Consider the following 27290-nt stretch of genomic DNA (forward strand, 5'->3'; position numbering starts at 1 on the left):
ATAGAATCATGACTCAGACCAGAGCAGCAAAGCAAAAGGCTCAAGCTAATGGAAGTGCTGTGGCTCAGAGCAGAACTGAGGGGGGCAGTTGTCCTCTGACTCACATCCTTATAAAATGCACTGTTGGCTTGATGTTTGCAGAGCAATTGGGTACGGGACATGATACTGCCAAGGGGGATGTCTTTGTGTGTGCACGATGCAAGGAGTGTATCGATATCAGGCAACAACTCGGCGTTCTTGTGGGCCTGTATGAGAGCTTGAAGGACAGGGTGGATGCCCTCGAAGAAACTAAATTGAGGGGCCCATCAAGCTCTCAGCTGCCCACATCAACGCCAGAGCTTGCACTTGGGCATCGCGTGACACAGAGACAACCCCTAAGGCAGAATGCGCTAGTCCCGAAGGAACTAGTAGTTGTTGGCGACTCTATTGTCAGGGAAACGGGGAACATGCTTTGTAAAAAAGATAGGTGGAACAGGACCAGGGTATGTCTGCCAGGGGCAAAGGTTGATGACGTTGTAGAGCGAATATCATCTTTTAAGGGCACAAAAGGTGATATAGTTGTACACGTTGGCACTAATAATATTAAGAGTAGGAGACCGGCAGAATTACTTAACAAGTACAGGTCACTGTTGAACAAAAGCCGAGAATTAGGGTTGAATTTGAAAGTGTCTGCAATTCTGCCCAGACACGATAGGAGGGAGTATATGATGAGAGCCTTGTCGATCAATTCGGCCCTGGAAAGATTGTGCAAGGCTCAAGGGGTAGAATTTTTTTCAGCCTGGACTGTACTTGTTAACAGGAGAGATTGCTTCTACAGGGATGGGATACACTTGAATAGAAAGGGTGCAAGAATATTTGCTGATGCTATCGAGGCAGTGTTAGGTGGGTCGGAAAACTGCTAGCTTGGGGGGAGACAAAGACCAATAGATTGACAGTAGCCACTGGCAGAGGTGAAAGAGATTCTTGCACTGCTTCTATTAGAATGAGCAGAAGCCTGAAAAACAAGATGCATGGTATTTCAGAGACTGCTGGGAGCCATTGCGGTACAAGTAAACACATGGGTTGTGTTAGGGTAGCTAAGAATAGAAACAGGTGCAGGTATACTTGCGTGTACACCAATGCTAGGAGTTTAGTAAATAAATTTGATGAATTTGAGGTATTGCTCAAAACATCGAAGGCAGATATTGTTGGGATATCAGAGACGTGGTGTCACACAGATATAAGGGATGCAGAACTGCAATTTGGGGAGTACAACGTCTACAGAAAGGATAGACAGGATAGGAAGGGAGGAGGGGTTATGCTATTAGTTAAGAAACACATAAAAACCAAAGGAAGTGAAGCCAGTCGACATCGCTGGACAGTGCAGTGTGGAGTCAGTTTGGTGTGACATAAACATTGGGAGATCAAAATTGAGAGTAGGAGTGTGCTATAGGCCTAATGACTCTGATGAGTATAATAAGGAACTGTACAGGGAAATAGAGTGGGCCAGTAAATCAGAGTGTCTTATAATGGGAGATTTTAATTTCCCAGATATTGACTGGAATTTGGGGGCTGGTTACTCACACACTAGCAGGACTTTTGTGGATTTATTGGATGATTGTTTTCTACATCAGCATGTTCGGGAGGCAACTAGAGGGAGTAATACTCTTGATTTGATTATCAGCAGTGATTCTTCATGCATTAAGAATCTGCAGATAAATGAACCACTAGGTGGCAGTGATCACAGTGTGCTGAAGTGGGATTTACTCAAAGAGGTAACTACCATTAGGGGTAAAGGGAAGGGTTATTGCTTCCGTAAAGGCGACTACGATGGACTGAGACAGTATTTAAATTCTATACAGTGGGACCAACTGATGATGTTACCAACAGCAAATTCAAAATGGGAAGCATTCAAAGAACTTATCTTGGAAGCTACTAGGCTTTACATACCAACTAAGAAATATTGTTCAAGGTTTAGGCCAAAATGGATGTCAGATGAACTAATGAGGCATATGGCAGAGAAGAAAAATGCATGGGATACATACAAATTAACACATGACACAGAAGCCTATGATAGATACAAGTTGATATGCAACCAAGTTACAAAGGAGGTTAGGCAGGCGAAGGCAGATTACGAGAAATCCTTGGCAAGGGATGCAAAGAAAAACAGCAAAGAGTTCTTTACTTATGTAAACTCTAGAAGGAAGGGGATGAATCAGATTGGTCCACTTGATATTGATGGGTCAAGTGTTGATGATCCTGCTCAGGTAGCTAACAAACTAAATGAATATTTTGCATCGACATTCACACATGAGGAGTTATTCAGCGAGGGGAATGCCAGAGGTCTATTCAACTCTAGCAGTAAGCTACAGAATCTTGAAATAACTGAGAGTAAAGTGGAGGAGAAACTGTTGAAGATAAACACAAGAAAGGCACCCGGGGTGGATGGGATCTATCCAGTTATATTAAAGGAGGCAGCAAAGGAAGTAAGCAAACCCTTAGCCATAATTATGAGAGCTTCCTTGGACTCAGGGGAGGTACCCATAGACTGGAAATGTGCAAATGTGACCCCAATTCACAAAGGAGGATCAAAGGCTGACACAAGTAATTATAGACCTGTGAGCTTAACTTCTGTTCCAGGAAAATTAATGGAGGCACTGGTTAAAGAAGCACTGCAGGATCATTTAGACAAGACTTCAGTTATAGCTCAGACACAGCATGGTTTTGTTAAGGGGAAGTCTTGCCTGACCAACTTGATTGGATACTATGATGCAGTCACAAAAGAACTGGATGCAGGGAATAACTTTGATATTATATACTTGGATCTTAGAAAGGCTTTTGATACTGTTGCACATGGAAGACTGCTACACAAATTGGAGCAGTGTGACATTGGAGGCAAATTGCTGCTATGGATAAAGGGGTGGTTGAGGGGGAGAAGACAGAGAGTGGTAATCAATGGACACTGCTCATCGTGGACTGATGTTATTAGTGGAGTCCCTCAGGGCTCAGTGTTGGGTCCATTATTGTTTTCTGTATTTATAAATGATATTGATGATGGTATATCGGGCTTAATGTCCAAGTTTGCAGACGATACAAAGGTTGGCAGGGTTGTCAAGGACACTACTGACACTATGCTGCTGCAACAGGATCTGGAAAGGTTGAGCAGATGGGCTGAGAGGTGGCAAATGAAGTTTAACATTGACAAATGTAAAGTACTACACATGGGAAACAGCAACCCCAGAGCAACGTATCAACTCTGTGGTACTACACTGACAGTGGTAGAGAATGAAAGGGACTTGGGGGTGGTTGTGCAGGCAGATATGAAGTTCTCTGAGCAGTGCAGACGGGCTGCAAGAGTAGCTCATGGAGTATTGTCAATGATATACAGGAATTTTTCCAGCAGGGATAAGGAGGTGATTATTCCATTGTATAAGGCAATGGTCAGGCCACACCTAGAGTACTGTATACAGGTCTGGAGGCCTCATTTCAAGAAGGATGTAGAGCTGCTGGAACGAGTACAGAGAAGGGCAACAAGATTAGTGAATGGAACAAAGGGGTGCTCTTACGAAGAAAGGCTTAAGTTTTGCAAATTACAGTGTCTGGAGACTAGGCACCAGCGAGGTGATCTGATAGAGGTGTATAAAGCCTTGAATGGTTTAAGCATGCTCAATGCTGATGGAATTCTTCCTCTAGCTCAGAAAAATCATCTGAGAGGGCATAAATTCAAATTGAGGAAAGACAGATGTAGGATAGACGTGCGGAAATTTGCCTTTAGCCAGCGGGTGGTTGGTTGGTGGAACAGACTTCCATCCCTTGTGGTGGAGGTTGATAGCCTAAATAAGTTTAAGGCTCAGCTGGACAGGTATTTTGAACGAACAGAGGGGTGAAGTGGAAGTGGGGTTTTTTTTTTTTTTTTTTTTTGGCTGATGCTGCATTAGCTTGCTTTCTTGCATCAAATGCCTCTACTAATGCTAATGCTAATAATGATAGTAGTCTCAAATAGCATTAAAAATTGTACAATATTTAATTATTTCTAACTTATCTGGCATTCAGTCTGAAGGAGTAGTAAAAAGGGGAGGGGAAACACTCAGCTTTGGGTGGATTGTTTATCATAGCAATATTTTTTGTCATGAGTCTGAGTAAAATACAAAGCAGTTATTGCAGAATACTGCCAAATGGATGCATGCTTGTGTGCATTATATTCACAACAGAATTGCAAGAAAAAATATATTTTTAATTTATTGTTGTTAAACAGAGTGGCCAAAATGTAATCTTCCCTGTGTATCAAGTATATCCATGTGAGTATTGTGTTCCACCAGAACCTAGATGCATTTCTGTACTCTTTGACATCCCCTATGGAATTTAGATTTTTTTCAGGTGAAGGCCTCTTCCTTAACTGCATAAAATATGTTGCTGGATGCGTGTGTGTGTGTGTGTGTGTGTGTGTGTGTGTGTGTGTGTGTGCGCGCGCGCGCACACACACACACACACATTTGATCTGGTGGTTAGCAAGAACATTTGCCATTCCTGCAATCATAAGTTTCAGCATTGACTGGCTTAAGAAATCTTGACAGACTTGGCAATCATACCTGTCCACAGCACCATATTTGACTGGTTCTATTTCAACTCAAGGGTAAAATGTAGATTTCTCTTTACCCTGAACATATTTTCAGGATGTGAACTGCAATATATATCTTTTTTTTCTTCACTTGAAAAAATTCAATCAGAGAAGAGGACATTTAACATATGGATTTAGAGAAGGATTTCTGCCAACAAAGTGTACTCCTCTTATTGGCAGTCCCTCTCCATATTGGTGAAGTAAGCTGAACCTGAATTTGGGTGCCTCTACCTTGAGATTCTTCATAATGACCTTACAAGTTTTCTGCTTTAGTGAGCAGGCATATGCTATGTTCGTGGGCATTCCTGTATAGAAGATAAGAGTATGACAACTACTTTTTTGGTCACTCCACAGATCAGTTTTTTTTTTTTTTTTTTCATTATTATTTTTTTAATTTTAAAAAATGTTTTACCAAATCTAGTGTTTTTTTAAATATTTAAATTCTTATTTGAAATTTAGGTAACTCCAGCTCTTGGTTTTATCTCTGTCATTTTAACTGTTACTGTGCTAAGAGAGCCACGAAGAGGTGAAGCAGAGGGAGGTGTTATTATGAGTAAGACTAGTGTCATTCAAGATATTAAAGATTTGGCAAACAAGTATGTGATTTTCATAATCCATTTTACAAATAGTATGTATTAGTTAATTTTTATTTTCGTTATTAAAATAGTGCAATAAAGAATAGTGCCAATGAAAATACTAGCTGTACACAATGATTGTGGCATCGTGTCTAATAATGTTCACCTGCTTTTCTCCCATAAAAAGTGCAGAATACACCACTTGAACAAAATATTAGAAATCCTCTCCCATTTGCACCGACATGATGTAAAGGAATCCAGGAATTCTTTCAAATATTGGAATCAAAGAATCCAGTATTCGAAACGGGCACGTGTGAATTTTGTTTTAAATACCAATAGCATGGTTACAATCAGTGAGCAAAGTATGCAACATAACAGACGTGCAAAAAAAGAATTTATTGGTATGTGCAAAATCCAAAATTTATAAGTTGTTGAAAGATGGTGGTGGGGACAACCTTCTTGAAGGAATAAACTGTGGTAGAACTGCAGAAGCTGTGCAGAGTTTTATGTATAACTGAGCTCAAATTACCAATTTATTGTTGAACAGTTGAGGTAATTTTTAAACCTAGGTGTATATCTACTTGCTCAGCTAAGATTCAGTGAAGCATGAAATTGGATTTGTTAGCCATTTAAAAAATCAAGTCACTGAAAATGCCAACTGTACTCTATGAACCAATTCATTTCAGTCAAAAATTGGAAACAAAGGCAAGTGCTGAGAAAGAAGTATTTTCCAGCATTGATGGCATTAATTCAACTTGGCATGATTTTTATTAACCAGAAATTTAAACATTAAAGTTATTAGGTATTAGAATTGTCAGTATAAATTTTTTTTTTTTTTTTTTTTTTTTTCCCCCTGTGTTTTATTTAGAAGTGTGAGATATTTCAATTTCAGTGTGCATCATGAATTATGTTGTTTAAATCGGAGAAGTAATAGCCATTTAAAAAAAAAAGTTTCCTGGTTTTATCCCAGAAAAAAATGTGCTTGCTTTATTTTTATTTTTTGGCATGCCTACTAAAAAGTTAGGAAAAAACATTATAATAATGATGGATGGTCTGAGTATTTTGTTACAACATTTCGAAGGAAATAAATTTATTGATATTCACTGATGTGCATATCAATAAATTTATGTTATAAATTTAATCATTGTTTTATGGTTCTACTTTGTGTTAACATGATAAATTATGTAATCAGATCATTATAATAATCTTACTAATGAGTTAATGGAGTGGGGGGAAACAAATATCTTTAGGATGCACTTTTGTATTTCATGTTCTTTTGGGTTTCTTCTCCAGCCAGCACCTTATGGACAAATGAGTTTTAAGCTTATTGCAGGATTTTTTGCTGTCCACTGAAAACATTAGGACACCCCCCTGTGTTTTAGCAATCTACCATTCCTCCCTCACTTGATGACATACATGTTGCAGTGAGAACCAGTAAGTATGGTACTGCAGGTTCGTAGCATGTGGTCTACGAAGTACTTGATTGATGTGGGAACAAAGACTTGATCCGAATGACTTTGGAAAGGAGTGATGATCAGGTACTGGTTGAAGGATGGCAGTTTTACAGAAACTAGAGATCTTGTGGGCTGTTTGCAGAGTGAAGTAATTAAAGTGTTCCAAGAATGGACAAATGGTGGAGAAAGCAGCATTCTCCAGGCAAATGACCTTACCTCATCGATGGCTGTAGTGAATGTAGGCTTGTACTGCCACATGCAAGCCGATAAAAGATGGTGGAACAATGGCCCATACAATTCAGCCAGGGAACAGCCAGTGATGTTTCCAATGCTATGATCCAACAAACTGTCCTCTGAATGGACCCTCAGAGTAGGTGCCCATGCTCACCCTAAAGTTTGCATCTGAGCAGCATCATTGGACCGTTGACAACTGGAAAAAGTTGCCTTTTCCGATGATTCTTATTTCCTGCTATGCTGGGTGTGCTTGGTAGATTGAGAGTATGGCAACAAACTCAGTGGAGATCGGCATAGTGCTCCAAAAAGCTCTCTCAGGCTTCTAGACTACTCAATAGATAGCTTTTTTTATATATCTTTTGTATCTCCTATGAGGTCTCCACTTTGTCTCATAGATCTCTCTCTCTCTCTCTCTCTCTCTCAAAAGTGAACTGTCACTTTCAGTTTCTGCTAAATAACTTTTCTATGAACACTTCAGCACTCTTTATCTGAATTACTATCTATAATTCCATCTTTTCCAAACCAGTCTGAACACTTGTATCAACTATTCACTGTCCAACTCAAACTTGCACAACAAACTTTTCTCTTTCTTGTTTATCCCTTCTACTTCTACTTCTGAAAAATGTTAACATGTATATTCTGTCTTCTCAGACTTCAGTGTGTGCATGGTACAATGTACTATAGGTTGTGATATCTTCCATGTTTGGGGTTTAAAAAAAAACTTTGCGATTCCTCTTTGGTTGTTGTCGTTGCGGGTGTATCTCCTTATGTATAGAATTGTGCTTTTGCACTACTTGAGGTGGCTGTTGAGTATTAGTTTTCGTTAATTTACTTTAATTGTTAATTTGTTAGGGAGACAGGCAGCCGCAGCATTCATACCTTGCCAAATATGAACTTGCATGATGTATCAGTATGTAGTATAAAAATGTTAATTTTCACAACATAATCCTGAAGATAACCACTTTTTTTTTTTTCTTTTTCCTCTCACAGTCGTTCATTTGTGTTGTCTACACTAGGATTTACATGTGTTTCTTTTGCCACAGGAGCTATGGCATGGTGGGCTGCAACTTATATGACATATGCCATGGAAAAGTTGGGCCACCCATCCGATGATAAATCGTAAGTATATAAGATTAACATTTTTTTCTTTTTGTACTGAATTTGCAAACGGATAGCATGTAACGGATTATAGCATTGACCATAACTAAAATTATATTTATAACTCCTATTAATAAACAAAAAAAAAATTTAAGGTATCTATCAAAATTAGATTAGCATGGATTTTAGCATTCTTCCAATTCAATTTGCACTATTATGCTAGAATGGTTCTGTGTCAGTGACACAGAACCATTTTTAAAAAAATGTATTATACAAAAATCTCTCTCTCTCTCTCTCTCTCTCTCTCTCTCTCTCTCTCTCTCTCTCCCTCCCTCCCCCCTTAAGCCTTGAATGGTTTAAGCATGCTCAATGCTGATGGGATTCTTCCTCTAGCTCAGAAAAATCACCTGAGAGGGCATAAATTCAAATTGAGGAAAGACAGATGTAGGATAGACGTGTGGAAATTTGCCTTTAGCCAGCGGGTGGTTGGTTGGTGGAACAGACTTCCATCCCTTGTGGTGGAGGTTGATAGCCTAAATAAGTTTAAGGCTCAGCTGGACAGGTATTTTGAATGAACAGAGGGGTGAAGTGGAAGTGGGGTTTTTTTTTTTTTTTTTGGCTGATGCTGCATAAGCTTGCTTTCTTGCATCAAATGCCTCTACTAATGCTAGAACTAATGGTAAGCTTGTTCTGAAGAGTCCATGTATACAGATCCTTTAATACACACTTGGCAGAAGACTAGCTAAAACCCTTTGGAAATTATCTTCAATTAATATAGTTTAATCAACAGCATATGCAATAAGTCTACTCCTGTCTAAAGATTGTGCTAACCATTCCCTTAATACCATATTTCCACATTAACAGTCTCAAAATCAAGCCTTGAGGCTCAATTGAGTAACCTTCCACTCTACACACAAATTGATTTCATCAGTATTTTAATTTGTGAAAAATAACTTCGTACTAAGTTATATAACTGCTGAGGGCAATTAGCCTTTTTTTTTTTTTTTCCAGAAATAAAAAAATTTGCAGCCTTTCAGACCATGCATCAATGTAATTATAACACTTTTGTACTGCTTTAGGTTAAGCAAGTAAGTGATAGCACGTCCATTTCTTCTAAAAGAATAAGTTCTTTTAGAAGTTTAGAAGAATTTTGAATTACAATTCTTGTAATTCAGATTAGATTCTGTATTGTAGAAATATTTTTTATAAGTCCTTATACTTGGAAAGGATTAGGCTTTCCAATATCTTACAATTTTTGTTTAATAAGTTTTGATTATTTTGTATAACATACTGGCTCTTTTCTTTTCTGCAGAGTTGCAGTTGTCTTTGGAATAATAACTTGCATTGCTGGTATTACTGGAGTTATTATTGGTTCGGCATCTGCTCAATACTATCGAAAATATAATGCACGTGCTGATCCTTTAGTATGTGCATTGGGTGTGCTTACAAGTGTTCCAGCATTATATATAGGATGTATTATTGCAGATAAGAATATTGATGCATCTTGGGTGAGTAAATGTGTATATTGATGTTCATATTATTGTTTATTGTGATTATTAGAGACAAAAATCAAATTGATGAAATCATATAATACATTTAGTCAGTAGGCTAAATAAACTAACTAAAACACCTACGTGGTATAAGAGTAGTTATTTAGGAGAGAATTTCTTGATTTTAATTTCACAACTCTTGCTTGCTTCAATTTTATAGTTGTGTGGATGTAGGTGACATTTAATGTTGTTGATGAATTTTGCAAATTATCCATTATCCTGCTAGGGTACCAGACAATCCTAGCAATACAGCTAACACTTTTTTTTTTTTCCTTTGCCTCATTGACAACATATCAGAGTATAATTAATGTTAGTTGTCCTCTGGAGCCCATCTCCCAAAGCTCTTGTCAGCTTCCTGTCATTCGACTTTACAAGAGTGCAAAGTGAAATAACCTAAATTATTTCTTTTCCTCTTTCTTTGCTGAACTTGTGTTTAAATTCTGTAATTTTTAATTCTTGTTTTGCATTAGACTTACAAATTTTAATTTTATTTAACAAAACTGTTAATGCTGTAGATTGAAAGTCAAACCAATAAGGAAGGAAAACTAAAATTCATATTTACCGCTGTTCTCAAAAGGGATTAATGTGTTGGTCCACAAATAAAAAAAAACAAATTAGTATTGGGGCACTCTCCAAGAAAACGTTTTGTATTGTTGATATTAGTGCATCGAGCTCATCATAATTAAAAGTTTGAAATTTTAAGAAGCCTATTGATCTATAAGATTTTTAAAAATATTTTAAAGCTGAGGCGACTTCAGTTGTCCGTTTATCAAAAAATTAATAGTGTCTAATTACAGTAGATTTCGGTTATTTGGGACACATCGGGACTAGTGCATTTTGGCCTGGTTAAGCGGCTGCCCCAATTATGCAAAGTTTCACATAAACAGTTAAAAATACAATGGGCCCCCCGCTTTACGATTGATTTTTCTGCACGATCAAATCACGTTATGATGGACTCACCATAGTAAAGTACCGTTCACTATACAATATGTAGCAAGCGCCAGTCATTGTGATCATGTTTGAATTGAATTTTGTTTCTATTAAACAGCAATTCTAATTAGCAAAAATAGGAAGAAAATTATCCACAGGCTATAAAAGTAAAAAACAGCAAGCACAAATTTACACTTTATTACCTTACCAATTAAAAAATTAAATGATACGTGAAAATCAGAAGAATATTTTCCACCGGTTAGCAAAATAAAAAAATTTACACTTACATGCATAACTTAATTAATATGTACATACTAACTAGTTGATACTTCTGTTCACTAACATTTGTGGGTGGGGGTTAAAATTTAAAACAGTAAAAAAGATAAGCAATCAATAACAAAGAACACAGTACGCTCATAAATCTCAAGTAACATGATACTCGCAAGGGAGAATGGAGTAACAAGTTAAGAGGCTTAAAAAATAGGAATGAAGAGAAGATTCTGAAAATCTGTTTTTTATATGATTGAAGATTTCGTGGAAGGGGAAACACATTTCACTATAACATAAATTCACAGAATTCCAGCTATCGTATTATTGCAAATTCAATAAGTTCGAGTTTACTATCTGTTTATAATAGATTGCACTAACAGAAAAGCCCAATAAACAGGGGACTGCTAATTGTTTTTATTGTTTTAAGGTTATGATCTCCAGAAATCCAACCAAACCATTTGGTATGGTCGGAGACAATCGTAGGGTAATCTCGGGTGCCCTGATTAAACTGCATGTTATCCCAATTAAGCGAAGTAAACCCTGGCTATTTTCTCGATTGAGTTCTGTTCTTTAAGATTTGCCCCAAATAAATGGCTGCCCCGATTAACTGGTAGCCCAAATAACCAGAATCAACAGTATTTAATTTTAGCACATACTTTGAGACAGCTAACTAATTGTCTCAAAATATGTGCTAAAACTCTATCGTTCTCATAGTTATGAATTTTCCTGGATGTTTGTAAACACTCTTCCCCCCCCCCTCATTGTGGGTAATCTATGTATTCACTTTAAGTACAATGTATCAAACAATTACTAGTAGAGATAGAGATGTCATAATCCCATTGTATAAGGCTATTATTAGAACACACTTGGAATACTGTGTTCAGGTATGGAGACCATACCTAAAGAAAGACATTGTGCTCCTTGAAAGGGTCTAGAGATGGGTAACTCACCTGGTGAGATCGGCAAAAGGGCGTCCATATGAGGAAAGACTTCGAATATGTGGATTGCAGAGCTTGGAAACTAGGGCTCCTTAGAGGAGACTTGATTGAGGTGTTTAAGGCTCTGAGAGGCATAAGCAAAATGGAGGACGGAATTTTCACGGTTATAAATGATTCTAGAACAAGTGGCCATAATTTCAAGTTGCGGGGAGAGATGTTTAGACTGGATTGCAGGTGGTTTTATTTTAGCCAGCGAGTTATAAATTACTGGAATAAGTTGCCTACATGGGTGGTAGAGGCTGACAGTTTGGGGAAATTCAAAGGTCAGCTGGATAATTACCTATGGGAGGAGGGAAACGCTTAGGTTGTCCATTTCCTTTTCTCTTTTTTATTAATTATTATTATTGTTATTTCCTTATTTTATTCTTATAATTTTATTTTTATTTTTTTTTGTTCTTTTTTTATTTTTATTTTATTTTTGGCTGGTGCAGCATAAGCCATAGGATTCCTTGCACCATGTGGCCATTACTAATACTAAGTACTGAAATTTTTGCCGATACTATTAATAAGTGATTGTCAATTTATATATTTTAATTTTGCAATTCTTGTTGATTTATATTCAAAATAATTTATATTTCTTTCCATGCTTATAGGCTCTAATATTTTTTGGAGAGGTCTTCCTTTGTACAAATTGGCCAATTGTGGCAGATATGCTTTTGGTAAGTATAGTAAATAGCACTGTGAGGAAATTATTTTACATATGATTATTTTGAGATTATTTAATTTATTAAATAAACTGAAATTTAGTTATTTTCTATACCAAATTTTAATTAATCATCAGTTTTATTGCTTAAGATTTTCCCATTCTTTGATATGTATTGGTGTTTTTTTTAGTTTTGACTGCTTTGGAATTGCAGGACAAATTTTTTTAATATTTCTCACTGACACATTCAGTGACCCTTAATGCAAAGAATTTTTAAAGATTCCATCACAAAAATAACTGCAATAGGGATATCACAACTAACTGCATAATTATGATGCACATGTAATGCAAAATACAAGATGTTCACTTAGCAATTGATACCACTTCCCTGGAGAAAGCCATTGACCATTTGCTACAAAAAAAAAAAAAAAAAAGTCGCAAGTGGCAGAAATGTTCACTAGATTCTAAAGGATGAACTCAGCACTTGCCACTGAAAAAAATATATTTTTATTGTTCTCTGTTGATTATTTGATCCAGCCATGTGATTGGATGTATTAAAACTACATTGTGTAGTTTTCTTAGTTATAAAATGAGACCATGACTTCTAACTGAATTATATAAAGATAATTCTTGTTATTGTTCCACGTAAACTAAGTGATCATTGAATTCTGACGACCCCATCTGTAATGGACTATGTTGCATAGCTTGCAGTATAAAAAGCAAAACAGCTTTCTACACTAGATCAGTGGTAATTTGCATCTGGTTGTGCAAGTCCAAGTGATAGAGTAGCAGTTATGGGACATAGTAAAGCTATAACAGAATTTCAAAAGGGCACGATTTCAGAAGCTTGTGTGTCAGGTGTTTCCATGGCAGAAACAGCATGTCTTGTCTGTTGCTCACAGCCCACTGTGTACACAGAATGGTATCAAATGGGTGAAACAACTTCCTGCCAGCAGAACTGTAAAGGATTGCACAAAGTGGATGTTCATTGTGAGAAAAAGGACAGTGTTGTACAGGCTCAACAGCAGGTCACCAGGCAACAGTTGACATCTCAATACAATATGGAGAATGCAAGAACAATATCCCAAGCGATGTGTCGCACACTCAGATGTCACAACAAACAACTCAAGAGATATCCTCTCCTTACTGCTAAGCCTCATTCACAGTGAATGCCGTGATTCCACTTTGGTTGTACACTAGACTAGAGTACTGGAAACGAATGTGCTGGTCAGACGATTCCAAATACCTAGTTCAACATGCTGAGAGGTGCCTTCGCATGTGTGGCACAAACAACACAAGTCCATGTATCTCTTGTGCATGGAGCCCACTATCCAGAAAAGTGGTGGTGGCAGTTGCTTAATATGGGACATCTTTTGCTGGAAAGAACTAGAACCCCTGGTGCATATTGACCAACGTTTCACTGTTGAGGTCTACTGGCAACTCATAAGAGGTGTCATGTGTAATGTCGTCATGCCCACATTGTGCACAAGTAGTTTGAGGAACTCAGTGAAGATATCACCCATCTTGATTGGCCTTCAGATTCTACTGATCTCAGTCGAATTGAACACCTGTGGGATATTCTAGAATAGGAAGTGTGGCATTTGGACATGCAGCAATCATCTATTCCAACACTGGAAAGCCTTGCAGGCAGCATGGTTACAGATCCATGGGGTCAGCGCCTAGGTGAACACAGCTGTTATCTGTGCGAACAGTAGCCCAACAGTATTAGGTAGGTGGTTACAATTCGCACTGAGTGTATATAATTGGTGAAAAAATGAGTTGAAATTACTTCTCATTTGTTATAGTTGTGTGTGGGATAGGAATTTATATAGGATATAGGTTGCCTATTTCAATTATAAACTTTAGCATGCAGTTCAATTTCAGAAGATCTAATGCAAATGAAGCATTTCCATTGGCTTTTCTGAAATTTATTTTTCCTGTTCAATTCCTATTAGCTGCTCAAAATTTATATTTATTTTAATCTTAACCATTTTGGTTTTTTACTCATAACAATAACTGTTATTTCTGTTTAGATTATTTTATTTACATGCAGGGATATAATATAAACATGAAGTTTAATTTTTGGTAGTCAGTCTAAAATTTTTTTTTTTTTTTTTTCCCCACCCTCTCTCTCTCTCTATAGTATGTGGTGATTCCAACCAGGCGCTCACTGGCTGCAGCATTACAGATTTTGCTCTCTCATGCTTTTGGAGATGCATGTAGTCCCTATCTTATTGGTGCTGTAAGTTTCCTTGTTTTGTAATATTACTTTGATAAGTTGTGCAAACAAATGGAATAGGTAAGCAGGTATGAATATGTCATTAATTTTCCATGTGGACAGATATTAGGACTTATAGGCATGTTTTTCTCATACTGGAGAATCCAGAGAATAGGCAGGATAAAATGTAGTTGATCTAATTTTTTTATAAAGGATTCAACTGATATTGAGAATTTCTACATTAACTCCCTAGTAGGCCTGCCAAAAGCAGTTTGTTGCATGGCATTCTCCACTGAATATTTCTGGGAAAAAATGGCTAGCAATAGTTCAGGGTGGTCCAGGTTAGAATTATTATTTATTCTGACACTATTGGATAATAAGAACAAACATCCCTTGTTAAAAGCATCCTTTTTAACAAAAAAAAATTTATTGATCACAACATTTCTAAAATGTATTATGAGAAATCTAAGACTAAACAAATACTATGGGGAGAATAATACACAAGCAGGTATGTGGCACAATTGTTATACCAATATAGGGAAATCAACTTTTTATGGCTACATTTCTCCAGTTAAGAAAAAATAATAATAAATAATCAGTGATGCAAATTGAAATTGGAGATCTTGTTGGTGGCATGCTAATATTTAAATTTAACCTCTTCTCTTCTTCTTGTATTGTCAAACAGAATGCCTGCTAGAGTGGTAAAGAATGTTTAGCAAGTAGTGAATATAATGTGTTAGTGGTTTCATACAAAGTGGTGTGTTTTTTTTTTTTTTTTTTTATGGTATTACTTTAAATAGGGGAGATCCAAATTTCCTTACATTTCGAAGGTACAGCTCTAAAACAGTTCGTAGGCCGGCCACTAGTTAGTACACTGGACCGAACCTATTGGTAACCTTCTAGGAGGCTTCTGGATAAGCTAGTGCATAATCTTGCTACCACTACTCTGCCAGATAATGACTGGAGGGAGTCCGAGTAGTGTGTATGCAGGGGGCATTGTCGGGGCCACGTTATGTCAAGGATCTGGGTATATTCTTACCATGTGTATGCCATATCCAAAAATTTCATTACTTCATACAGCATGTTCCCCCCCCCCCACTCTTTCTTACTGTAGAATATACCATGAATTGTCAAACTAATAGAGCAAGCTTATCTGTGAAAAGATCTAAACCTCCCAAACACTTCCTAGTTCATTTCACAAATTTATGTGGTCTCAGTTCTAATCGCGATGATGTCCGTTTCCACTTAGTCTGCCAAACCCCATCTACTTTTTCTGACAGAATCTCAGAGATGCTGAGGCTTTTGCAATTACTGACCGCACACAGATTGTTCATTTACCTACCAGAATACTGGATAATCCTAACTATACAGCCAACATGATCTTTTTCTCACAAACAATCCTAAGTAAACGGTCGATGTTAGTGGTCCTTTAGTCATTTCAGATCACAACTTGGTTATTATCTCTTTTCCGATGGAGCCATTATCTCATGGCTATTTCCAACCTCGTGTTGTTTGGCATTACAAGAATGCAAAATGGAATAACCTGAGTTTTCTTTTCCTTGGTCGCATTACTGTTTCAAAACTTCTGATGTCAACGTTTGCTCAGATCGTGTCAGCGAAATTATTCTTGTAGGAATGAAATCCTTTATTCCACACCACTTTAAACTTGTCCTTTATCTAAACCTTGGTTTTCCAATAAATGTGCTAAGGCTGTTCAAGAGAAGAACGTTGCATGTCATAATTCACTTGTTTCATTTTCTGCCTACACCAAAGCTCACAATTATAAAGCAGTTATTAATCAGTCCAGACTAGATTTTGAACAGGCAAAGAGTAGAAAACTAGCTTCTTGCCCTAATGGTAGCCAAGGATTCTGATCTCTTGCCAAAGCTATTGGCCACAACTTTTACCCATCTCTGCTCCCACCTCTGTCAAAATCAGATGGTTCTATTGCCAAGGATAAAACTGACCTGCTAGCTTCCTATTTTTCTTCCAACTCGTGCATTAATGATTTTGGTAAAGCAACTCCCATCATTCCCAACATGCTCCATTCAATTCCTCCTGTGGTCTTCCATCAAAAGGATGTCAGAAGGATTTTGATGAATCTTGATGCTAAGTATGCTCCAGGTCCTGATTTTATTTCTTCACTTGTTCTCAAAACCTGTGCTCCTGAACTTACACCTCTTCTTTGCTGCCTTTTTTCACTTCCTTATTCCAAAGGTGTTTTTCCTTCTGCTTGGAAATTTGCTCATATCCAGCCAGTTTCTAAAAAGGGTGACAAATTCATCCCATCCAATTATCGTCTCATTGCAATTACTTCTATTCTTTCTAAAGTAAAGAAAAATCAATTAATCACCAACCTTAAACTACCTAGAAACCTTCTGTCTGATCAACAATTGGCAGTATCGATTCAGTCAGTGTCGATCCACTGGTGATATTCTGGCTTTATATTTATCCATATATATATATATATATATATATATATATATGGACAAATTCAGTGGAAAAGTTCGGTGAAACACAAGCAGTTGCTTTTGACATCTCTAAGGCTTTCAGTCGTGTTTGGCATAGAGGTCTTCTAAACAAGCTTCCATCTTATGATTTGCCAACTGTTTTGTAATTAGTTATCCAGTTTTTTCTCTGACTGCTCACTGAGGGTGATCGTAGGTGGCTCTCTGTCTTCTAACTTCTCCACTAATGCTGGTGTCACCCAAGGTTCGGTTCTTGCTCCTGCTCTTTTCCTCTTGTATATTAATGACCTTCGATTGACCGGAAATCCTATCCATAGTTTTCTTGAGGATAGCACATTGCATTCCACTTTCCAGTTTGAGAAAGTTCGCCCTACTCAATCAGCTTCAACTTCTCGAATATCCACTACCAATTCCTGCCACTACCAATCTTCAGGTAAATCTCCATTGGGGCAAAGATAACTTAGTTGATTTCAATCCTTCTAAAATTCATTCCTGTCTTATCTCGCAAAAAGGATTATTCTGCTCCTATTCTTATCTTTGGTTTCACTCCAATTTCTAGGCAAAATGATATCTCTTTTGGGGATTACCCTGAGTTTTAATCTCTCTTGGCACAAGCATATTACAAATATTGCTTCCTCTGCATCTAAAAAATTCTCTTTTGCTCTCAGCGTTTCTTTTCTTCCAAACAGCTGTTCACTCTGTACAAATCGCAAATCCGCACTACCATGGAATATTGTTCCCGCATCTGGGGCAATAGGTTAATTAATGACTCATTTCTAACAGTCTCTACTCTTTCTCATAGACTTACTGTTTCTGTTGCATGCCTTTTCTACAGATACTTCCATGGGCACTGTTCTTCTGAATTGGCTTCTATAATTCCCGCTTTCTTTTTCAAAACAGTCCAATCCTGTGCCATCCATTTACTGTCCAACTTAACTCACAGAACTCATTTATTCATTCAACTGCTGTTTTCTGGAACAACCTTCCTTCATACCTATTTCCTGAAATTTACAGTCTACAGGAGTTAGTCTAATGTTAAATGTCTTCTCAACCTCCAATCCATGCACAGTAATAAGTACTATAGGTCCAAATAACTCTCGTTTGGAGTTTTCGTTTGAAAAAAAAAAGTATATTTTCACTTTAGTAAGCTTTTGATACCATCTGAGATGGCTTTTTTAAATATATATATATATAAATTACCACAATGGTGCCACTAGTAGGAAGATACTGTGGTGGACAAAAGGTTGGTTAAACTGTAGAGGATGCAAGTTCAAAGCTAGTGCTCTGAACTGGAATCATGATTTGAGTCCCACAGGATTCACTAGTGCATTAGTTCTCAACCTGTGTTACATATACCACTGCTGGTACTCCTAACTGACCAGGTGGTATGTGAACCCATAAAACAAAAATTGAAAAATAATTTTTTTTTTTAATGAAAACCCCAAACAAGAGAGGTATTAGAACCTATATACCTAGTACCATGCTTGGATTGGGTTGGAGATTGAGAAGATGAAAGAAGATATTTGTTGAATTAGACTGGAAATGCGTAAGAAGGAAGGTTGTTCTGGAAAACGGCAGTTGAATGAATAAATGAGGAAGATGAAAAGTTGGTTCTGTGATTTCTAAGTTGGACAGTAAATGGATGTTGGCTAGTGGCGGCACATGTTCGGACTGTTTTGAAAGAGAGAGATAGAATTATAGAAGCCAATTCAGAACAGTGCCCATGGAAGTATCTGTAGAAAAGGCATGCAGCAGAAACAGTATGTCTATGCGAGTGCAGAGACTCTGTTAGAGACTAGTCATTAATTAACCTAACTGCCCTCTTCTGAATGGAATCTAGAAGCTTGAGAGAGGCTATTGGGGCACCGCCCCAAATGTGGGAACAATATTCCATGCTAGGGTGGATATGCGATTTGTACAGAATGAACAGCTGTTTGAAAGAAAAGTAATGCTGAGAGTGAAAGAGAAAACCAAGTTTTTTTAGACACAGAGGAAGCAATATTTGTAATGTGCTTATACCAAGAAAGATTAGAAGACAGGGTTGATCCTCTAAAGAGATATATCATTTTGCTTGGAAATCGGAGTGCCACCAAAGATAAGCATGGGAGCAGAAGAATCATTTTTGCGAGATATAAGAGAAGACTAAGTTTTAGAAGGATTGAAATCAACTAAGTTGTCTTTGCCCCACTGGAGAATTACCTAGAGATCGTCATTCAAGGAATTGGTAGCGGATATTCTACAAGTTGAAGCTGATTGAGCAGGGCAAGGTTTCTCAAAATGGAAAGTGGAATGCAATGTGCTATCATCGGCAAAACTATGGATAGGATTTCCAGTCGATGGAAGAAGATCATTAATATACAAGGGGCAAAGAACTGAACCTTAGAGGACACCAGTATTAGTGGAAAATTTAGAAGATAGAGAGCCATCTACCATCACCCTCATTGAGCGATCAGAGAGAAAACTGGATAACCAATTACAAAAAACAGTTGGCAAACCATAAGATGGGAGCTTGTTTAGGAGACCTTTATGTCAAACATGATCAAAAGCCTTTGAGATGTCAAGAATAACTGCTTATGATTCCCCCAACTTTTCTGTTGAATTTGTCCATAAATGGGTAACATAAGCCAGAATATCACCAGTGGATTGACACTGATGGAATCCATACTGGCGATCGTTGATCAGGCGGAAGGTTTCTGGGTAGTTTAAGAGTTGGCGGTTAATTGATTTCTCCATTACTTTAGAAAGAGTAGAAGTTATTGCAGTGGGACGATAACTGTATGGGAGGGATTTGTCACCCTCCCATACAGTCCCAGGCACCTCTGTAGCTAGGTGGGCAGGAGCAGCAGTTCATAGCACACGCTTCTTGATTAGACCGGGGTTCGAGCCCGTGATCACCAAATATGGAGGATGTGGAAAGGTCAGAGAATAACCACCGCATATCACCGGAGCAATATGGCCTTAGTTGCTAATGCTCCTAAAAACCAAATAAGAACAACCATACAGTTCCAGGAACTGGCTGGATATGAGCAAATTTCCAAGCAGAAGGAAAAACACCTTTAGAATAAGAAAGTGGAAAAAGGCAGCAAAGTACAGGAGCACAGGTTTTGAGAACAAGTGGAGAAATATCATCAGGCCCCTGGGGCTTTCTTAGCATCAAGATTTGTCAAAATCCTTCTGATATCCTTTTGACGGAAGACCACAGGAGGCATTGAATGGAGCGTGTTGGGAATGGTGGGAGGTGTCTTACCAAGATCATTAAGACAGGAGTTGGAAGAAAAATGGGATGCTAGCAGGTCAGCTTTATCCTTGGCTGAAGTGACAACAGAACCAACTGGTTTTGACAGAGGTGAGCAAAAGTTGCGTCCAATAGCTTTTACAAGAAACCAGAATGCTCAGCTACCATCAGGGCAAGTAGCAAGTTTACTGCTTTTAGCCTGTTCAAAATCTAGTTTGGACTGATTAATAACGGCGAGCTTTGGTGTAGGCAGAAAATGAAGCTGAAGATTTGGAAACAAGCCAATTACGATATGCAACATTCTTCTCTTGAACAGCCTTAGCACATTTATTAAAAAAACCAAGGTTTAGACAAAGGACAAGATTTTAAAGGATTCCATTCCTACAAGAATAATTTCACTGACACGATCTGAGCAAACGTTGACATCAGAGGTTTTGAAACAGTAATTCAACCAAAGAAAAGAGATCCTGCGGGTCATCCCAATTTGCATTCTTGGATTTGCCAAACAATGCGAGGTTGGAAATAGCCATGAGATAATGGCTCCATTGGAGAAGAGACAATCACCAAATTGTGATCTGTTGTGCCTAAAGGACCACTCACTTCAACAGTGTCATTAGAATGGTTGTTTGTGAGAAAAAGATCAGGCATGTTGGCTGCATGGTTAGGATTGTCTGGTATTCTTGTAGTTTACAAAATACGTAAAAAAATTACAAATACTTAAAAACATTGGTGCGAGTATGAACTTAATTTGGTAAATTACTATGTCTGATATACAAGTCAAATTGACAATTTTGTTTTGATAAGAAAATGCATGCTTCGATGTTTGTCAGTACTGAATGTTTGGGCAATATTTCAAGAAGTCATATCAAAGTCAACCATTTACATGGAACCTGGAAATGAACAGCTTGAATCATATTCATCTTAAATTACAATATTTCAACTGAGAAATTTTCTCTGTTTAACATATTACAGGCTAATATGTTTATATTAACATGGTTGTTTGCTTGGAATTTGCTATTCATGAGCTGTTCGAGACCATTAAATACTGCTCAGAGTAGTTAGAAATGGCCACAGCTCTTCATTGACTAATTAGCATTAGTTGAGGCATATGATGCAAGAAAGCAAGCTTATGGAAGTGGAAAAAGGCAGCAAAGTACAGGAGCCAAAAAAAAAAAAAAATCCCTCCCATTTCCCTCTGTTTGTTCCATATACCTGTCCAGCTCAGCCTTAAATTTGTTTAAGCCATCAACTTCCACAACAAAGGATGGAAGTCTGTTCTACCAACTAACTACCCGCTGGCTAAAGGCAAACTTCCACACATCTATCCTAATGTTATCAGTAGGATCCACAGTTTCTTGATTCCTTACTATTTCTATTATTCATTGGTAATATATATATATATACAGGGTGTCTCAAAAATACACGACATAACTTCAGGAATGAGTTCCTCATATGTAGACAATAAAAATATTTTATATCAACATAGTTCCGGAAATGCTTAGTTCCCGAGTTATTAACCGGAATGTCTCATCTCCCGCAGGTGATTTCCTTCATCACAAGGTTCTGACAGAATCTGGTGGTTTTCCATTCCGACCATGTACTCAAATCAGGAGCAAGCGGATATGCACTTTATGTACTGTTTGGTGGACGGCAGTGCTCTGGAGGCTCATCATTTGTACCATGGAAGGTTCCCAGAACGAAGATATCCAGACAGGAAAATGTTTGAAGGTATCCGTCGGCGCCTTTGTGAACGTGGGACCTTTTGCACCTCGTACTGCCAACAGAGGACGACCAAGATCTACGACTCCTGAAGTAGAGGGGTGGATCAACTGCCTGGCCTCCACGCTCATCTGATTAAATCCACTATAAGTCATTGGTGTATTCGACTCCGGTAGCTGATGTGGAAACTCTCTGCATTCAAATTGTGGCAGGTTGTGTGACAATACGAAACATGCCAGGAATTTTGGCATCGTCTTCGCGAGTCCATGAGACGTTGATGTGAGGCCTGTATTCAGGCAGAAGGTGGACATTTTGAACAATTACTATAAGGTGATGTGAACATTAAGTGTCATAGACAGACCTTCAAAACTCAGAAACCAAGCATTTCCGGAACTATGTTGATATAAAATATTTTTATTGTCTACATATGAGAAACTCATTCCTGAAGTTATGCAGTGTATTTTTGAGACACCCTGTGTATATATATCAAGTGTTACTATCTAAGTTTGTGGTTGATACAAACATGTGTAAGTTCTATATAATGATTCCCTCCACTCCAAGGGAATGAGAAAAACAGTTGTTATATCAGAAGGATGTTATATCAGTCATTCATAAAATCAACAACAAAACAAGTAAAGCTTGAACTTTTAATGTAATTCTGTTAATACAATATAGTATAATGTTATTTATAATATGTACTACAGTATTAAACAAGAAAATTATGATTGTAAATTTTGCATTGATTGTAGAGTGCAGTAAGGTTACATTTAAATTATAAATTTCACTGGCTACTTACTTATCAGGACCTAACAAGAGAATTGTTTCATACTTTAAAATAATCTGTCAAAACACTGTTTCAATGGTAGAGCATGTTTTAAAAGAATTATGAAGGCTCAACAGCAGTTATTTCACTTTCGCAGTTAGTGTCTTTCACCAAAACTACTTCTTCAACCACAGTAGGTTCCTCTTCATCACTACTAATTTAAGCTCCTCGATGTGGGCATCTGTACGTGGTGAGGGGACCTCCCAGTGATGCTGCTAGTTTTCCAGATTAGCATCACTGGGATCTAATGCCCATACCTTGGTTCCAGGGTTACAACATTGGAATCCGGCGTGTGCAGCCATGCGCCGCTACCCGTGGAACTCGGAAAGGGGGATCCTGATGGTTGAGGGGCCCAGCCTTAATACACCACTTTGGCCCCTGCTTTGACAAGACGGGTGGTCCCGGACCGGCCCAACTGGGATCAATCGGCGTGTGGTTCTTACTGCTTGGGTCAACTGCATTCCAATAAGTCCTCCTCCCTTTGGTCCTGGGACGGGATCAAGGCTTATTGGAAACGTGGGTATGGTGCTCCTGAGCGAACTTGGCATCCCATTAGTGTAGACAGTACCTGCTAGTTCATGAGTGGACGTCCCCTTGTAGGGCTCCGTGGTGGGTGAGGTACTTAGGGTATCGGAAATTTTTATTTTACTCCTATGAGTATTATAAATTTAAATTCTTCTGGGGCCCTAACAAGGCCCCTACCTAATCGAGATGATAACTCAGAAAACACCTCTGTAAAAAGAGCCAGAACTGAGGATACACCACTATCAGTGACACTGCTCTTCCTCATTCTCCATTCCACCGTGGAACAGTCAATTGGGTAGATGTCACCCTTCTTTATCCAGAAAGGATTAGAAGGGTTGGCAGAGTCACCTAAATCTGTAAAAAGACTGCATTCTGGCGACCTTTTGGTAAAAACTTCTACCACAAAACAAGCGGCAAAAATCAAACTCTACATCCATAGGTGGAATGCCTATCACCGTAACCCCCCACAAAACTCTGAATTCTTCACAAGGTGTTGTATCAGAGTGGGACCTTCTTCATGTCTCCGAAGAAGAAATCTGCTCTGAATTGAAAGACCAAGGAGTGACAGCTATCAAGAGAATATCGATACAAAAGGATGGGAATCTCATCCCTGCCCGAGTTCTTATTCTCACATTCAACACCCCATGGCCTCCAAGTTCCATCAAGGTAGGCTATCTAAACTGCCCAGTGAGGATTTATATCCCAAACCCACTGAGGTGTTTTAGATGCCTAAAATACAGCCACTCACAAACATTTTGTCGTGGTAACCTTGCCTGTGCTCGATGTGGTGTTAAAGACCATGAGAGCAAGGAATGTTCAGCTTCAAAACCGATCTGTGTCAATTGCCAAGGAGAGCACCCCACCTACCCTAGAGCATGCCAGTGGTGGAAGGATGAAAAAGAAATCCAAAAACTGAAAATAGAGCTGAATATCTCCTACCCAGAAGCCAGAAAACGTATCCAAGCAATAAATAGCGGGAAACCTCAGATTGCACGCTATTTGAGTTCACAAAAGCCCACCAAAAAAACACAATCGGCTGCCACTCCTATATCTGTACCTCCTAGTGCTACACCACTACCAAATCCAGGTGGTAAAGAAAAGCTAAAAAGTTCGGAAGAGTCACCCGTAATACCAGAAACAATGGATGTAGAGAATAAGGAGGTACCGGACGAATCAGCCTTGGAACTCTTTGCGGAGGAATAAATGGACACTGGGCATCGTCCACACTGACAAATCCAAGACTGACAAAAGTAAGCCCTCAGCACCTCGGAAGCCGCCTGATGGACACACCAAGCCAAAATAATGGCTAAATTCCTACAATGGAATTGTCGTGGATTCCGGCGAAATACTGATGACATCAAGGCCCTCCTGCAAAAGCATGAGTCAGGTTGCTTTTGCTTGCAGGAGACTTATCCAAAGGCAAATGATGACCCCACCATGCATAACATCACAATTTTTCGTAAGGATAGAATTGCAGATGGTCCTGCTCGTGGAGGAGTGGCTCTCCTTTTAGGCAACCAGACCCCAGTTCAGGCCTTGCTGCTTACAACCAGCATAGAGGCTTTTGCAATTCGCCTTACAGTGGGATTTTTATTAACCGTCTGCTCTATTTATTTGCCACCTGGGACTGACATCTCCCAGGAAGACCTTGATGATCTTGTAACACAGTTGCCTCCCCCTTTCTTACTTCTCGGGGATTTTAATGGACATAACACCCTGTGGGGTAGGGCTAGCATCAATAGAAGGGGACGAGTCATAGAGCGTATGCTAAACGACAATGACCTTTCCCTTCTAAATATTGGAACAAACACCTTCTTCCACATGCCTACCCGTACGTTTTCTGCCATTGATCTCTCTCTATCTGCTCCCCTTCTCTACTACCTTCACTCACTTGGGAAGTGGAGGAGAACCCATACGGAAGTGATCACTTCCCTGTGATAACCTCATTACACAGTGGGAGACAGTGTCTTCCTTTCAGGTTACCGCGGTGGAAGACTGATCAGGCTGACTGGACTGCCTTCCAATATCAGGCAAATTTTGACCTCAGTACCGTCAGTCAGGAGCCTATCAATGATGCAGTAACGTACATCACAGAAAATATCGTCCAAGCAGCTGCGAATGGCATCCCAAAAACATCTGCCCGGTTTCCACCATTTCCTAAACCATGGTGGAATTCGCAATGCACAGCAGCAAAAAAGGCTCAAAACAAAGCGTGGGGGATATTTCGCTGATATCCTACCACTGTTAATCTAGTAGCCTTCAAACGTGCACGAGCCGAAGCACACTACATTTGCTGTCAGAGTCAAAAGAAATCATGGATCCATTTTACATCATCTATTAACCAGTCTACCAACACTAAGGTAGTCTGGGATAAAATCCGAAAAATGAAGGGAAAATATACATTCCACCCCTCATTGATCCTAGACTATAATGGCTAAACTATTGCAGAGCCCACTGCAATAGCCAATGCTCTTGGGGACACATTTTCAAACATCTCAGGGATATCATCCTATTCCCCAGAGTTCCTGGTCCTGAAACATAAAAGAGAAAAAGGGGCACTAAATTTCACACCGAAATTTTTCCCTACAACGTGCCTTTCACTCTGCAGGAAATAAAGAGCTCTCTATCATTCCAAGGCAAGTACTGTTGACCAGATGGCATCCATTATGAAACGCTTAAACATCTTTCACCAACATATATGGATCACGTGCTTGTTCTGTATAACAGAATCTATATAAAAGAACAATTTCCGGATTCCTGCCGCATGGCATTGGTGTCTTTGCAATGCCAGGAAAGGATCCTAAACTCCCTACTAATTACCATCCTATATCTCTGACTAGCTGTCTGTGCAAAATCCTGGAGAGAATGGTTAATTTTCGGTTAATGTGGTATTTATAATCGAATGATCTCTCCAGCATCCAGTGCGGCTTCCGAAAAAACAGATCAACTCTTGATCACTTAATTAGACTGGAAACATTCATCCGGGATGTTTTCCTAAAATGCGAACATTTGGTGTCGGTGTTCTTTGACATGGAGAAGGCGTATGACACAACTTGGAGAGTTGGCATCTTAAAAGATTTGCATAGCCTTGGTCTTAGAGGGCATCTCCCCATTTTTATTAAAAACTTTTTAGCCAATCGATCTTTCCAAGTTCGTGTGGGATTCTCGCTCTCTCGTCTCTTCCGCCAAGAGGAGGGAGTACCACAAGGATCAGTATTAAGTGTCACACTTTTCGCCATCAAAGTAAATTCTATCACAGAACAACTTCCTCCAACTGTAAATAGCGCCCTCTATGTCAATGACTTTAGCATATTTTGTCAGTCATGCAACATGAGGGTTATTGAAAGACAACTGCAACAAGCCATCAATCGCCTTAATTCCTGGGCACTTGCTAATGGCTTCAGGTTCTCGCCAGAGAAGACCGTTTGCGTACACTTTTGTCGTTAGTGTAATCTTCATCCTGAACCTGAATTAAGGCCCAGACAAAGTGCTATTCCAGTAGTGTCAGACACAAAATTCTTGGGACTTGTGTTTGATAAAAAGTTGACCTTTCTAGAACATATTAGTTAACTTCGTACAAAGTGCACGAGGGGACTAAATATTCTTCGCTCTCTCTCCTCTACACATTGGGGAGCAGACAGGTGCACCTTACTACGAATTTATCGTGCACTTGTACAATCCAAATTAGATTACGGGTCCCAGGTATACTCCTCAGCCAGAGACAGTGTCCTTCGATGGCTGGACCCTGTCCACCATCAGGCTATCCGTATCGCTACTGGAGCATTTCGAATATCTCCTGTCCAGAGCTTATACGTTGAAGCAAATGAACCACCTTATCCCTTCGACATAAGCAGTTGTCTTTAAACTATGCTTTACAGTTGAAATCCCAGCCAGACCATCCTTTTTTGAGCCACGTTGGGAAAACTTGTACAATATCCGTCAGATCGCCAACC

General features: G+C 38.8%; 1 protein-coding gene across 2 annotated transcripts in view; it reads left to right on the plus strand.

Moving 5' to 3' along the window:
- The window catches only part of LOC150089004 (protein spinster homolog 1-like), a 134419-nt gene that overhangs the window by 37158 nt on the left and 69971 nt on the right, over positions 1–27290 (plus strand). For both annotated transcript variants that reach the window (XM_090370995.1, XM_090370994.1), the window contains exons 5-9: positions 5057–5193; positions 7851–7979; positions 9271–9466; positions 12300–12365; positions 14493–14591. In XM_090370995.1, coding sequence (XP_090227121.1) covers positions 5057–5193; positions 7851–7979; positions 9271–9466; positions 12300–12365; positions 14493–14591 — 627 coding nt within the window. The remainder of the gene's footprint in view (positions 1–5056; positions 5194–7850; positions 7980–9270; positions 9467–12299; positions 12366–14492; positions 14592–27290) is intronic.

This window comes from Mastigoproctus giganteus, chromosome 3 (genome assembly GCF_048544385.1).
Source record: "Mastigoproctus giganteus isolate SK-2022 chromosome 3, ASM4854438v1, whole genome shotgun sequence".
NCBI classification, from domain to species: Eukaryota; Metazoa; Arthropoda; class Arachnida; order Uropygi; family Thelyphonidae; genus Mastigoproctus; species Mastigoproctus giganteus.